Below are 15,303 nucleotides of genomic sequence, written 5' to 3'. Positions count from 1 at the left end.
AAAAAAAAAAAAAAAGAAAAAAGATATACAATCAAAAGTAAAGTCTCTCACCCCTGTGGCAATTCCTGCTGCCCATTTTCTCACATGTTCTGCTAGGGACATTCAGTACACATACAATTACATACAATATATTCTTTCCTCTTTACACAAATACAAGCATATGACACATACTATTCTATACTTTTTTCACATATATATATATATATATATTTGTTTTATTTTATTTTTTGAGACAGGGTCTCATTTTGTCACCCAGGCTTGGGTGCAATGGCATGATCTCAGCTCACTGCAGCCTTGACATCCTGGGCTCACATGATCCTTGCACCTCAGCCGCCACCCCCTCCTCCAAGTAGCTGGGACTGCAGACATGCACCATGACACACAGCTCGTTTTTTGTTTTTGTTTTTGTTTTTTTTTCTGGTAGGGATGCAGTTTCACTTTGTTGCCCAGGCTGGTCTTGAACTCCTGAGCTCAAGTGATCTGGCTGTCTCAGCCTCCCAAAGTGCTAGGATTACAGGCATGAGCCACAGCACCCAGCCACTTCACCATATATTTTAAAGATCAATCCCTATTAGTTCATTAAAAGATACTTCAGTATTCCATTGATGCTTGGAACTCTATCTTTTAATACCAAAAGATAGAAAACAATAGGTGTTTATACTAATTCTTTATTTCAGGGATACCTAAACACTGAGGAAGTTTTTCAATACCCTATGTATAAAGCACCATAACTTAGAGTGTATGTTTGTTTGTTCGTTTTTAGAGATGTGGTCTCACCATGTTGCCTCAGCTACTCTCAGCTCCCTGGCTCAAGTGATCATGCCATCTCAGCCTTTCAAGTAGCTGGCATTACCAGCATGCACCGTGGCACCTAGCTCTAGAAGTTTGTTTTTTTGTTTTTAAGAGATGGGGTCTTGCTATGTTGCCCAGGCTGGAGTGCAGTGACTATTCACAAGCACTACTGATCCCACTACTGATCAGCATGGGAGTTTTGACCTGCTCCATTTCTGACAGGGGCCAGTTCACCCCTTCTTAGGAGACCTGGTGGTCCCCCACTCCTGGGAGGTCACCATATCATATTGATGCTGAGCTTAGTGTGGGCACCCGATCGGCATAGTGCACTACAGCCCAGAACTCCTGGACTCCAGTGATCCTCAAGCCTCAGCTTCCCAAGTAGCTGGGACTACAGGCACATGCTACCGTGCCTGGCTAGAAGTCTGTTTTTAACAGAAGATTTTGACTTGGGGTCATCCATGGACTACCTACACATTGAGAAACACTTGTCATAGGACTTAAGAATATAATGAGTTTACAGGAAGGAAATACTGAGAGAAAGGGAGCAAGAAAACTGCAAGAACAGGGAGGTTTTACTTTGCATCATGATCTTTTCTGATTTGAGAGGTTTTATATTGCTACATATCACCCTCCTATGCTGTATATACAAAATATATTATTTGTACATAATTAGAAAATAGTTGTGTATATTAACAGCTGCTGAATCCTGGTCAGTAGGTGAGGCAATACAAAACCAAACCCTGCTGAAAATCAAAAACCCTGAACAAATGAACAACAACAACAAAAACTAATAAATATGTTCCCATGGACTGTCAAGGTTTCCATAAAGGAAGCAGTGAAAAATCTCCAAGGGAAAGATCTTTTTATGACATCATTGGAATGTTCGTTTTTGTCATTAGAAAAAAGCTCCAGCCATCAAAATGAAGTGCAATGAGTCTGCAACCTTGAATTCCCCAGGACTCTTCAATTCTGCTTGGATTCCTTGATTTGGGGCTAGGACTAATTTAGAAAGTAGCAGAAGGTGGATTAAAACACAGGTTCATCTGATTCCAGTCCTCAGGCTCTTTCCATTATGAACATCATCTCCCCACCAAGGAATGTTCCTGGTGCTCCTTGACAGAGGAGCCAGACATCTGGCCCCCAAGGTGACAACTCTCATTTCTACTTAACTACAGGAAGGTGCTTTGGATGACACTGGTAGCTACTAATACAGGGGTGAACTCTTCAGAGAATCATCCAGCCACATCAGTTGGCCTAGTAAGTCCTGCTGGAATTCTGCTACCTTAGCTGAAATAGAAAGATAAATAAGGCTGGGTGCAGTGGCTCATGCATATAATCCCTCCACCTTGAGAGGGTGAGGCAGGCAGATCACTTGAGGTCAGGAGTTTGAGACCAGCCTGGCCAACATGGTGAAACCCTGTCTCCACCAAAAAATACAAAAATTAGCTGGATGTAGTGGTGCTCATCTGTAGTCGCAGCTACTCAGGAGGCTGAGGCACGAGAATCATTTGAACCCAGGAGGCCGAGGTTGCAGAGTTGAGATCGTGCCACTGCCACTCCAGCCTGGGCGACAGAGTGAGAACCTGCCTCAACAACAACAAAAAAAATAAATAAGCTCTGTCATATGATATAGTTAAGCACATTAGACATCAAACTGACATAGAAGAATCTTTTAATGTCAAAAGATGAAAAACAATGCGTGTGTATGTTATTTTTAATTTAGGGATTCACAATATTTGGGGAGTTTTGCAATATCTTGTATGCTTCCCCTTTCCTTTCATTGCCCCGCTCCCAAAGTGTGGTAAGTTTAAGAAAAGTGAAGTTGTTTTTCGAGACATAACAGAAGACACTCTCAGGATGACACAAAACCATAACAAGAATTACTAAACTAGTTGGTGTCACTAAAAATGTATTTTAAATTACTCATCATATGGAGTTGACATTTAAAAAAAAAGAGAGATTGGGTTGAGATTTCCAAGAAGAATCATCTCCTAGTTAGTAAGAGTCTTTTATTTTCACTTGTTTAGCTCCATATCCAGATGATGGTATTTTATAATTATATTATGTGAGATTTGGGAAGTTTCCATTTGATATTTATTTTCCTGATGTGATATAAAGCAGTACCCAGCAAATGGCAAAAAGAGATCCAGGGAAGAATTCTAAGTCGCTTCTCTTATTGTTTGTTTCTTCCCTTTTTTTCATTTCATTTCCTTCTTTGTTTTTCTTTTTCTTTCTTTCTTTCTTTTTTTTTTTTTTTTTTGTGACAGGGTCTTCAGTAACACTGAAGCTGGAGTGTGCAATCACAGCTCCCTGCATCCTTGACCTTCCAGGCTCAGGTGATCCTCCTGCTTCTGCAACCTGCGTAGCTGAGACCACAGGCACGTGCCACCATGCCCAGCTTATTTTTGTACTTTTTGTAGAGGCAAGGTTTCTGCCCATGTCGCCCAGTCTAATCTCAAACTCCTGGGCTCAAGTGATCCTCCCAGCTAGGCCTCCCAAGGTGTTGGGATTATAGGTGTGAGCCACCATGCCCAGCATTCTCTTCCAAATTCTCTTTACCTTCGTTTCATGCTATTTTTTCCTTCCTTGAACTGCTCTTCTAAGCTGGTAAAATGCTTTCAAATGTTGAGGGGCTATCAAATGAATGACAAAAACAGATTAAAATCTCTAATTGGAAAGCCATTTGTTTCTATGCTTTATTTCATCAATGTATATGAACTGAGTGTTAATTGATGCTAACAGCTTTCTCTGGTAGGCCCTGTGGGACATGCTGAGAAGTGCCTTGCCCTCAAGGAATGTACAGTTTAGATGGAGGGATATGAAGTAGCACACAATTAAGTGCTAAACAAGTGGAACATGTGAGTGCTCTAGGCTGTTCAAAAAATAGAAGAATGGGTTTGGAGTAGTCATAGTGGATTTTAGTAGGCAGGTAGAGGGATAATGTTTTCTAAGTAAGGCAAATGGTGACAGTAAAAGCACAGAGGCAGAAATTAATAAATGAGTGGGCTGATAGACATACACAGTTATACTGATACTCACCAATAAAAAAGGTTCATGCTGGGAAATGGCAGCAGTTAAGTTGCAGAATATAGTGATTCAGGTTGCTGGGGACTTTGCCCGGCTAAGGAGTGTCCCTTTAGTCCTGAAGGGAATTAAAGGTTTTTAAGAAAAGTGGATTAGGGAGATTAATTTGTTGGTGGAAGGTAGAATGGCTTAGAAGAGGAGACACTGGTGGTAATAGGAGACTGCTGGGTATGAGTTGATCTTATGTTGCCAGATCAACAGAATGGTTGATCTGGAAACCTAAAGGAAGGGTTGAGCAGGAGAGACTGTGGAGAATAGACAATGGGAAGGATACATGAGGTTCCAGGTCTGAGTGAGCTGGAAATGTTGGTTTCACTAAGAGAAAGAAAAGGGGCCAGTCGGGGGGAAGACATGGATACTTACTGCATCTGGATCATTGGCAGAACATGTGGGCCATATGTCTAAAGTAGATAATTGACACACAAAATTGATCAGAGCTCAAGTTTGCACAACTCTGCTCCAAGGTGGGCTTGGGTGGGGTTATTAGATTTTGTACATTCAGCTTTGTCCTTTTCAGGCAGGAGAGAGCATCTGCTGTCAACTACTCTCAGTCCCCAGGAGGCCTATGAGCTAGTCAGAAAATATGATTTTAATAGGATTAGCTGAAGATGAGCAAATGTCAAATGGTGATTTGGTAGTATGTCATGGCTGCTAACTTTGACATGCTAAGTGTAGCATTATTAATGGCTTCTATGCATGGCTAAGAGGGTTAACACTTGGCAAAATTAGTTCCCTGGATTTTTGTCCTGCTCTTTATGAGCATGATAGAATGTGCTACCTTGGACAAATGATTTAACCTCTCTGTGCCTTAGCTTCTAGTTTATAACATACGAAGGTTGTTGTGGCAGCATTCATAAACATTTTGAGAGCTACGGAGAGCACTGTGGGATTGCTTCTCTTCCCCTCACCCCAGCGACTGAGTCAGTCATTTGGAAAGGTCAGCTTTTTCACTGGATATTTTCAATTGCTACTCTCTAAGTTAATTAGCATTTTTTCTAATATGTTCCTACCAGTTCAGAGCTGAAAGATGTAGTCTCTAACTGCCTTTTCCACTCTCTGGGCCTGCCAATCCTGCTAACCACTTTTCACCCGCTAGCTACTGCCATGTGACTCCCACCTCTAGGTTCTGGGATCAATCCCAGTCATTCTGGAGGGCAACTAGAGTTTTATATTAACATTTTGGGACTTCAGCATAAGGCAACCATAATCAGCGTGAAATTTGGTCCTAGTTCTAGGTATCAAGCTCCCGCTTTGTTTGTAAGTCTCACTCTGTCCCCCCAGATCCAGCTTTTGGATATTTGTTCTTCTGGGTCCTCAAACTTGCCTAGTAGCTCTAAGATCTGAATTCTACTTATTTTCATCAGTTCCCTGTAGAAACTAGAGGGCAGACCTAGAAAACCCCAGCACTGAAGCTGGGGCCTTGCTATAAGTGACACATTTTCTCAAGGCTTGCCATGATTTCCCAATTTTTGCCCACTCCTGGATTTTCCAAGGCTGTGTGTTCCAGCTGTCCATTGGCTTACAACACCCACATTCTCTGTTTAACAGGCCTGATGCCGGCTGCTTTCCTGGCTTGCTGCCGGTTCCATATCCTCCAGATACCGCATTCTGGCTGAACGTTTATCACGCCAGCTGTGTTGGCCTCCAATTGCATGCATCTATCTGGTGCTAGTTTCCATTTTCCCCCATCCACCTCACCCTCATTACAGTTAATCCTTTTATATTAAACCATAGCAGATCTTTGCTGGTGTGGAAACTGATGTGGTATTGGAATTTTATCCTTGTTTACATCTTCCTTTGTGTTAGAAAGGTTGGGATTACTTCCAAAACCTTCTCAGAGAGCTTTCCTGTCTCCTTTAAGGGGAAACAAATGAAAACTTGGCAATAGCTGGTATCTATGACACCAGCTTCAAGGCCACTATTTTAATTGTAAAATTGCATTATTTGATCATAATTTTGCTTTTAGATATAAGAATGCCCTTTAAAGTGTATTTTGTCCAGTGTTTATTCGCGTCTCTCAGTTTGAAGATATCTTGCTGGAGCTCTGGCTTTGTGATTACAAGGAGATAAACAAATCAAGGCTAGGGGATGGTGTGGTGTTCTGCAGTGGTAGCTTCAAACCTTTAACGTACATTAGAATCCTCCAGAGGGCTTGTTAAAACAGATTGCTGGCTCACACCCCATAGAGTTTCTATGGAGCGCTGCCCCAAGAATTTGCCCTTTGATGACAACTGCTCATATATTTAAGCTAGTCACAGATAACCAGAAGGTGCTGAGCAGTTCTTAGTCAGTTCAGACTTTTACCTGAAATGGATGAGGTGGAGAGCCTTGAGAAATGAACTTCCAAAGTTCAGTTCATGCAGTTATGGTGACTGCTGGTTTTAGAGTTCTCAATCACTTTTTGCTTATGAGGAATAAGTGGCCATAAGCACTTGGCCAATCACTTACTTAATTGAGTTTAGGTTTTCTCATCCATAAAATAACAACAGCTGCTATGCTGCCCCCAAAGGATTGTCCTGAAGTTCTGAATGAAATGGGTGTGATAGTGTTTGAGCAGCTATAAAGTGGTATGGCACTGGGAGGTATTGTGATGGTTTTTCATTACTCTTCCTAAAATATTACTAGTTTCCTTTGGTTCTCGTTTCCCTCATTAATTATAGCAACTTTAATCTGGGAATACAAAGTACTTTTATTGCCATCAAAGTCAAACTTCAATAAACCCAAACTTCAAACTCTTTTTAAGAAAATTTTATTCAATGAGATCAGACACGCCTTATAAACATTACACAGAGCCAAGAATGATTCCGTTTTTACAGCTATAAAAAGAGACCTGCAAGACACTGTTGTAGTCTGAGGTAGAATCACAGTTAATCTTTTTCAACCCTATTTAGATTGGCCCATTGATAAAAATGGCTACTAGTTACAGCACATTTAAAAATACAATCACCGAGTACAAATGATAACCTGTCCACTCCGTACTTTCATGTCTCGGGCCACTTCTATTAACTTGTCTTTGGAAGTAGTAAATTCTCCCAATCTGGACATGGCTATTTTTTCACACACGGGCCAACAAGTGCTTGCTCAACTTGGGTGCGTTTGTGACTTTTCAACAGTGTCATCTGCCGTACCCAATTCTTCCAGGCCTTCAGTGAGTATCTCAGACAGTAGCTTCAGTTGTTCTGAGATCTTTGATAAATATCATAAACGACAGCCAGGACAATTTTCTGGAGTCAATATCTGGTAGTTTCGGAATAGGAAAGACCCCGTTTAGAGACTGGTAGGTGAGCTTGCCAGCGGGTCTACCAGGGGCAGACCCTGGACTCCCCCGCCGCGTCTCTGCCACCTCCGCAGCTCCCGGGCCTTGACCCCGGGCCGCGTCGGCGCGCGCTTCTCTGGGACGTCGACAGGAGGCGCCCGCGGCGGCCCAGGCGCGGCACGCTCCGGCCGGGACCGGCCCAGGGGGCGGAGGGAGCGGAGAGGAGGAGCTGGAGGGGGCGCGGCTTCCTCCCCGTCGCTCCCGGGCGTCGGGCCTCCTTCTCCGCCTGGCCCAGGGGTGGCGGCCGGCGGGGGTCGCGGCGGCGGCAGCGGCGGCGGGGGCGCTGGCGGGCCGCGGGTGGCGGGGGCCTGGCCGCGGCTCTGGGTGTTAGGAGACAAGATGGCGGCGGCGCTCAGGAGGCCGGTCTCCTCCTCTCCGCCGTCCTCCGCCCCGCCGCTCGCCGCCTCCTCCTCCCGGGTCTCCTCCTCCTCTTTCGCTGCCTCCTCCTCCTCCTGCAGCAGCACCAGCGACCGCCGAGGCGCCGGCTCGCTCTCCCGGAGCTCCGGAGGGGGATAGACGGGGCAGCTGCAGGCTCCGGCGACCGAGGCCGAGCTGGGGCCGGGGCGGGGACGGCGGCGGCGGCGGCGGCGGCGGCGGCGGCGCCGGGTGGGGATGGGGTCGCAGACGCTGCAGATCCTCCGACAGGGGGTGTGGGCCGCGCTCAGCGGGGGCTGGTACTACGACCCGCACCAGGCCACCTTCGTGAACGCGCTGCACCTCTACCTGTGGCTGTTTCTGCTGGGCCTGCCCTTCACCCTCTACATGGTGAGTGTGGGGGCGGGGAGCGGGTGGCTCCTTCCCCGCGGGCCGGCGGGGCGGCGCTGGGGTCGCGCCCTCTTCCTCTTTTTCCCGGGGCTCTAGTTCCCCGGGGGCCGCCACCCGCTTGGCGTGAGCAACCCCGCTTCCCCTCGGGGAGTGCTCCCCACTCCTCTCTTCGGGGCTTCCAGGGTTTCGGCAATGAAACAAGCAACAACTCCCCGGCAGCCCGCGCCGGCCGCCCCCGCCCGCTCACTGGGAAGCGGCAGCGTCCTAGACTCCTCCTGGGGGGGTCCCTCACGCGGCCACCCGGGTAGGCCGTCCCCGCCGGGGCCCCCCGCCCGTGGGGCTTGTGGCCGGCGTCGAGCGCTCTGCGCGTTTAGCGGGCGCCGCATCCATCCTTGGCACGCTGGGTCCCGGGGGCGCCCAGCACTGCCCGCCCCCGCCGCGGCCCTCGCCCCGGGCTCCCCGGACGACCCGGAGAGGCCGCCCGCCGCCTCGCCGCTAATCTGCGTGCGGAGCCCCGGGAGCGCGGGGGACCCTGCGGCTCTGCGTTGAGTGTGTGTGTGTGTGTGGGGTCGTCCGGGCTCGTTCTTGGTCCTGGGTGGTGGTGGAAAACCCGGCTTGGAACCTTCCTGCCTACACAAAACCGTTGTGCTTCGTTCCCAGCGGTTCTTTTTTTGTTCAGTCCCGTGTCGGGTGGCCGTGGTGCTTCCTGGCCTTCCTGGGGAAGGGAGCAGGGAGATACTGGGAATCTGGCTGGCATTTCAGCGGATTTGTTTGGGTTGGTTCAAGGCCTTTGGCGGATAGGAGTAGGGAGAGTACTGCCTGTTGCTGAATTCGGTGCGATCAGCTCCTCTGAATCATCTGTGTTTTTAAAGCGGCGTTGAAAGTTGTTAATTGCAGTTTTTAAAGCGTTTTAGGTTAGGTGGGGCGTTAGGGAAACTCATGTGGACAGAAATGATACTTAAAGCTTCATATAAAATTTTAAAGTAGTCGGAGGGGTGGAAAGGATCTGAACTTCCTATTTTAGGATAATTCCTTTGAATGTATTTCTGCTAACTTTGGGGTTCTTCGTGGAGCTAGACACAGGGTGTTGAGTTAGAAAATTCAGGAATACCACTATGAGAAGTGCAAAAGGTGAGGACACCCAATTCTTCCCTCAGTGAAGCTTAGTTTCACTAATTGGCAGGAAAAGTGTCTGCTTGGGGGAAGATGTGCTGCATTTCACATTCTCAAACAGATTCACATTTTTCATTGAAATTGTTTTGAAGAGACTTATTGTTTGAGGTTTTAAAAAAAAGCCATTAAGAAATGCTGATGTCTTGTGGCTTATTTTATTAGAGGGACTTGTTCAGTCTTGTTGCATTCTGAAAATTTATCATGAAGTGTTATAATTTTCAATTAATTCTGGCCTAGAGAGTTCTATTTGCACTACTATACCTTCCAGGAATACGACATCATTAATGAACGGGTTAATTACTTTGGGTGTAAGAATCCTCAGGCTGTCACAAAACTTTCAAAACGGATTTCTTTTATGTCCAGAAGAATCGTAGATTGAAATCTGAAAATGATTTTTGAGAGGTGAGGATTAGTTGCTGGGTCCAGTGTAAGATTTCTTAACACTTGCAGTAAACTGTGTGGTCATGGTTAAGTCTCTGTGTAACTAGCAAATGTTACTCAAAGAATATTAGAGCAAATGGAAACCAATACATTGAGTTTACTTGCTTCATTTTGGGAGTTAAGTTAAACTGAATTCTCAAATATTTGAGTGTCTACTATGTACTGGACATTTTCTGAGATTGCTTCTGACTTTCTTATACTAATGGGAATCCCACATTCCCAAACCTTTTAAAAACTCTCATTGATTCTTTTCTTTCTCTTTCTTCACATACAGTTCATCAGCAAATGTTGTGGGCTCTATCTTCAAAACCTAACCAGACTCCAGCTGTTGCTGCTGCTGCTGCTGCTGCTGCTCCTGCTCCTCCTCCTCCTCCTCCTCCTCCAACTCCAACTCCTCCTCTTCCACCTCCTTCTCCATCACCACCACTACCACCATCATCATCACTGCCATCATCATTCCCTTGGTTCGTTACCATTCTCTCTCCTGGATTATTGCAGTGCTCTAATGAGGCTCACTGCTTTTGTTCTTTATTCTCCACACAGAAGCCTCTGTGATTCTTTCAGATCATGTCGTTCTTCTGCTCTCAGAGCCTGTCCTCTCATGTGTCTCTATCCTTAGAACCACACACACATTTGCCTTCTTACTCTTCTTGCCACACAAGAAGTATGTTCCCGCCTCAGCGCCTTTGTGCTTGCTTTTCCCTCTGTCTAGATGACTCCTCTCTTCCAGATACCTGTGTGGCTGCTCCACTTATTGCAGGTTCTCATGTACGTGAGGCTTTCTCTATGTAAAATAGCAACTTCCGCAGCTCTCACAACGCTCAGTAACCCACCTACCCCCTTTTAAAATAGTATGGCATTTATTCCTAACTGATATCTATTTATTTGTTTTTATGTCTGTCTTATTTGAGTATAAGCTCTGAGAGGGCAGGAACTTGGTTTTGTTCACTACTGTATTCTTAGGACCTAGATTAGTGTAAAGCACATGGTAGTACTCAGATGAATGAATGAGAATTGGACGAGACATAGCTTCTGCTTTCAAGGAACTTAAAAATCTAGCCCCCGGGGGTAATGAGTTGTTACAAGCTTTAGAACTGTTAGGAAAGGGTAAGTAAAGAGGACCCTGATCTTGTAGTCAAGGGATGAATCCTAGACCAGGGGTGGTCAGCAAAGAGGATTTGTAAACATTTTAGGAAACACACTAGTAGCACAGTATTAAGGTAGATAGATAGTTTGAAGTACATTACCTAAAATAAAGCAGAATCCAACATTTTGTGTTAAAATCTCAGACAGCCATAGGTTACTATTTGCATGCTCTTACAATAACTGTAAGTGATAATGACTATTTTAAAAGTATATGTTAAAAAAAAAAAGTATATGTATAGGTTCTTTAACCTTGTGTCTTCACAAGGTTTTGCTGTTAGTGGGTGGATTGTGAGCTGGGGTCTACACAGAGCTTTCTGAAGCCAAAGTCAGTGTACAGGCTCCCTTTTATTTATATCCCCCAAAAGTGCCTAAATCTGTGGAGAGATTGTACAGTGAGTTAGGAAACAGTCCAGGACTTTTTGTATATGATTCAAAAACGTACGCTGTCTATTTAGGAGCGCTTGTGGATGAGTGGTAGAACATATAGTTTCTGCAGTTTAAAAACTTTTAAGTAGTGAAAATGAAGAAATAATTTTTGCTTAATTCTTATTGTCCTGTTTCCCTTAAGGTACTTGTTCTTTTTTTTTTTTTGGGACAGAGTCTTGCTCTGTCGCTAGGCGCCAGGCTAGAGGGCAGTGGCGTGATCGCGGCTCACTGCAACCTCCACCTCCAGGGTTCGAGCAGTTCTCCTGCCTCAGCCTCCCAAATAGCTGGGACTACAGATTCTCAGTGCCACGCCCAGCTAATTTTTGTATTTTAGTAGAGATGGGGTTTCACCATGTTGGCCAGGATGATCTCGATCTCTTGACTTTGGGATCCGCTTGCCTCGGCCTCCCAAAGTGCTGGAATTACAGGCTTGAGCCACTGCGCCCAGCTTCATTCTTTTTTTATCTAGTTACAATTATTTTTGTACGTGTCAGAGATGATGAGCTTTTTGGGGATGGGTGTCATTTTTGTATGGTGGAAAGCAGATTGGAATTAGTGTCTTGATTTTTGAATCTTGGCTTTGTTATTGATTGTGTATACTTTGGACAAGACTCCACCTTTCTGAACTTTGATGTACTAATTTGTAAGATATTTCATGGGTGTTTTGCAAGAAAATATTTGTAAAATAGAAGAAATTATTTACCTTCAGAATGGCCTTCAGCAAATGTCATTTGAAAAAATGGCTAATTAGAAGTGTTTCCTCTATAATATTGTATGACTGGAGGAGCCTAAATAGCTCTGGGATTATTAAGTCAAATCATTTTCATAACATACTACTCAATATATTCTTTGCTTTATAAAGCGGTATATCCCTAGGTGATGAAATAGAACATTAAAATTTATTACATAAGCGGTTTCCAGACCTCAGTTGACATCAGAATCACTTGACAATGTTAATGATGTGCAAACCCTTTCTTATTCAGTAGATCCAGAGTGTGGCCAATTGATTTATATTTTATAAACACTCTAGGTAAGTTTAAATAACTTGGTCAGTATTTCTAACTTCCAGCCCCTGACTTACATCCAGCTGCTACTCAACATAACCCTTGGCTGTCTCACAGGCATCTCAAAGGTATCATGCCTAAAAGCTTCTGAATTCCCCCCTAAACACTGCCACAAAACATTTTTCCTCCCTCTGTCATGTTAGTTAATGTTAGTCTTGTATTAGTTGCTTATCCCCCACCCCTCGCTTTTGAGCAAATCTTAACACTTTTTGCTCAAAGTAAAATACATAAATCTGTTTGTGTCATTCTTTTTTTTCTTTTTTCCTTTTTTTTTTTTTTTTTTCTAAAAGCCAGTCAAATTTAGCAGTGGGAGGTTGTATACCGACTTTAGTGACACTAATGTTAATAAGTTCTGATGACCCACTACCGTCGGACCAGCCGTCATTCTTTTAAATACTCTTTAAAGATTTTCTTCAGCACTTAGAGTAAAATCCAGCATCTTTATCAAGCCCTCACCAAAACTTACTCTGCCTTTGTTTACAGTTAGTACAGTTTTCCCACTGTGCCGCAGTCACGCTGGCCTTCTTTTTGTTACTTTAACCCACTGAGCTTTTTCCTCCTGTGAGAACCTTTGCACATGCTGTGCCTTCTGAAAGGGTACTCTTCCCTCTTGCTCTTTGCAAGTCTGGTTGCTACTTAATTTTGAGGACTGGACTTTAGTATTATCTCCTCACAGAGGCCAAGCCTGATAACCATAAATAGGTTCCCTCTCTTTTTTTCATCATTCCATCCCATAACTTTCTTCCATAGCACTTACCACAAACATATATATATTTTGTGTGTTTACTTATTTGCCCTCTCTAACACCCTCCACTGCCATACCTTGTGAGTTCCATGAGGGCAGGGGCCAGTTCTGATTTACTCAGCAGTGTATATCAAGTGTCTGCATTACTGTTTGGCTCATATTAGGCTCTGAATAAGTACTTGTTGAATGAATTTTTTATTATACATGTGAAGCTCTTTTAGATTTGTCAACTGATATAGAACAACTGGAGGCGGAGGGAGTATTGTGGTAGGCTGTGTAATATGGTAGAGCTACTTACTTAGGGGTTAGGTTCAGTGTCAGTCTCTAAGACAAAAATCAAATATAAAATTACTGAAAAATACAAAATGATCCTTGAAAAACACTTACATCACTGCAAGTGCAGCACATAGGGCTTTTTGTGCATGCAGCTGTGCTGTTATTACATACATACATGATATGTACAGCATTATATACCATTTAAATCTGTGGAGAGATTATATTCAGACTAAATCATGAACTAAATTTATAAAGGTTTCAACTTTTTCTTCCTGGTTATCTTCATTGTTTTCTGTAACTGATCTTTATCATCTTTAGAATGATACATCTTTTATTATCTTTATCATCTTTAGAACGATACATTTTTTATTAGTGAGGATTACTCTAAAGCTGTCAGGTCATTTTCTTCCCCCCAATTTAAAAGTATTTAAAGACCATTTTAAACAAGATTTAGTAAAGATGACTAAAGCAGGAATTTTCGTATTTTAAGATTTATGTTTCTCTGAAAGCTTAAATCAAGCTGGAAAAGTTATGGCACTATAAGTTAGCCATTGTACGTATGATTTTTAAGTATTAGAGTATTTTCTCCATCCTAGGGAAAGCTTAATGAGTAGTGGATGGCCTCTTTAGATCTATAGCTTGTGCCTTTTACCAGTATTTTCAATATTTAGGATCAAGGTGAATCTAATTATTTCCATAATTCATCATGGCACAGATAATAGCTCTTATCTATTATATTACCTACGATAAATTAATAGTACACTGTCCAAAGATAGTTAACAAAGAAAACCATATACCACATGTTCTCCTTTATAAGTGGGAGTTAAACATTTGGGTACCCACAGACACAAAGAAAGCACCAATAAATACTGGGGATTCTAAAAGTGGATAGGGAGCAAGGGCTTAAAAACTGTTGTCTACGGTGTTCATTACGTGGGTGACAGTATTATTAGAAGCCAAACCTCAGCATCACTTAATATGCCTATGTGTCAAACCTGCACATGTACCTGCTGAATCTCAAAGAAAAAAGACAAATGAGGTCTCCAAGAAAGCAGCCATATTTGTCAATTTGTAGAAAAGTGTATTAATTTACAAAAAAAAAAAAAAAAAAAAAAAGCAGTTGATTTCTAAAATGTTCTACTGCCTTTTGTTACATAAAGGTGGAGTGTTTTCTGCCACTAGAAAATTACTCCAAATCATTTGGTAATTGGAAAACTAGGAAAGTTTCTGTTTTTTTTTTTTCCAGCCTTTGAATACACAGATTCAACTAGGTAGTTTGCTTTCTCTAACTGACCTTACTGAGAGTTCAATTTTTTTTTTTTTTTTGAGACGGAGTTTCACTCATGTTATCCAGGCTGGAGTGCAATGGCGCGATCTCGGCTCACCGCAACCTCCACCTCCTGGGTTCAGGCAATTCTCCTGCCTCAGCCTCCTGAGTAGCTGGGATTATAGGCACGCACCACCATGCCCAGCTAATTTTTTGTATTTTTGGTAGAGACGGGGTTTCACCATGTTGACCAGGATGGTCTCGATCTCTTGACCTCGTGATCCACCCGCCTCGGCCTCCCAAAGTGCTGGGATTACAGGCTAGAGCTGCCGCACCCGGCTGAGAGTTCAATTTTTTAACATTTTATTAAAGAATTTTCAAACATATAGGAAAGTTGAGAAAATTGTACCTGGATTCTGTGTTTTTAAATATTATGTCTCCATTTGTTTTATCCCTCTATCTGTCCACCTGTTTTTAGGGAGATACATGTAAGGTAAGTTACACATCTATATGAATCACCCTTAAACTCTTGCAGGTGCATTGTCAGGTAGAGTTCTAAAGGCATGGATCGTCAGCGAATCATTTGATAAGTTTTGATAAATGCACACATCTGTATAGTGTAAACTCAGCATGTGTAGAATATCAGCATCACTCCAGATAGTTTCTGCTTGCCCTTTTGAGTCAGTCCTCATCCTTGTTCTGACTTTTTTTCATTATAGATTAGTTTATCCTGTTCTAGAGTTTCATGTAAGTGGAATCATGTAGTATATGCTTTGTGTAAGTTGCCTTCACTCAGCATAACGTG

The 15,303-nt window shown here is 43.4% G+C and overlaps 1 protein-coding gene across 8 annotated transcripts in view; it reads left to right on the top strand.

Annotated features, from left to right (window-relative positions):
* Positions 1 to 7,355: 7,355 nt before the first annotated feature.
* Positions 7,356 to 15,303, top strand: part of PCNX1 (pecanex 1) — a 206,688-nt gene continuing 198,740 nt past the window's right edge. For 6 of the 8 annotated variants that reach the window (XM_032245735.1, XM_032245729.1, XM_032245732.1 and 3 more), the window contains exon 1: positions 7,406 to 7,960. In XM_032245735.1, coding sequence (XP_032101626.1) covers positions 7,808 to 7,960 — 153 coding nt within the window. In that variant the 5' untranslated portion in view covers positions 7,406 to 7,807. Of the gene's footprint in view, positions 7,961 to 15,303 lie in introns of all 8 variants that reach the window. The other 2 variants (XM_032245731.1, XM_032245736.1) reach the window with 2 other exon arrangements.

Source organism: Sapajus apella, unplaced genomic scaffold (genome assembly GCF_009761245.1).
Source record: "Sapajus apella isolate SASKATOON/1434 unplaced genomic scaffold, GSC_monkey_1.0 scaffold59, whole genome shotgun sequence".
Classification (NCBI taxonomy): domain Eukaryota; kingdom Metazoa; phylum Chordata; class Mammalia; order Primates; family Cebidae; genus Sapajus; species Sapajus apella.
The sequence above is the reverse complement of the archived record's forward strand: the minus strand, read 5'-3'. Positions and strand labels throughout refer to the sequence as shown.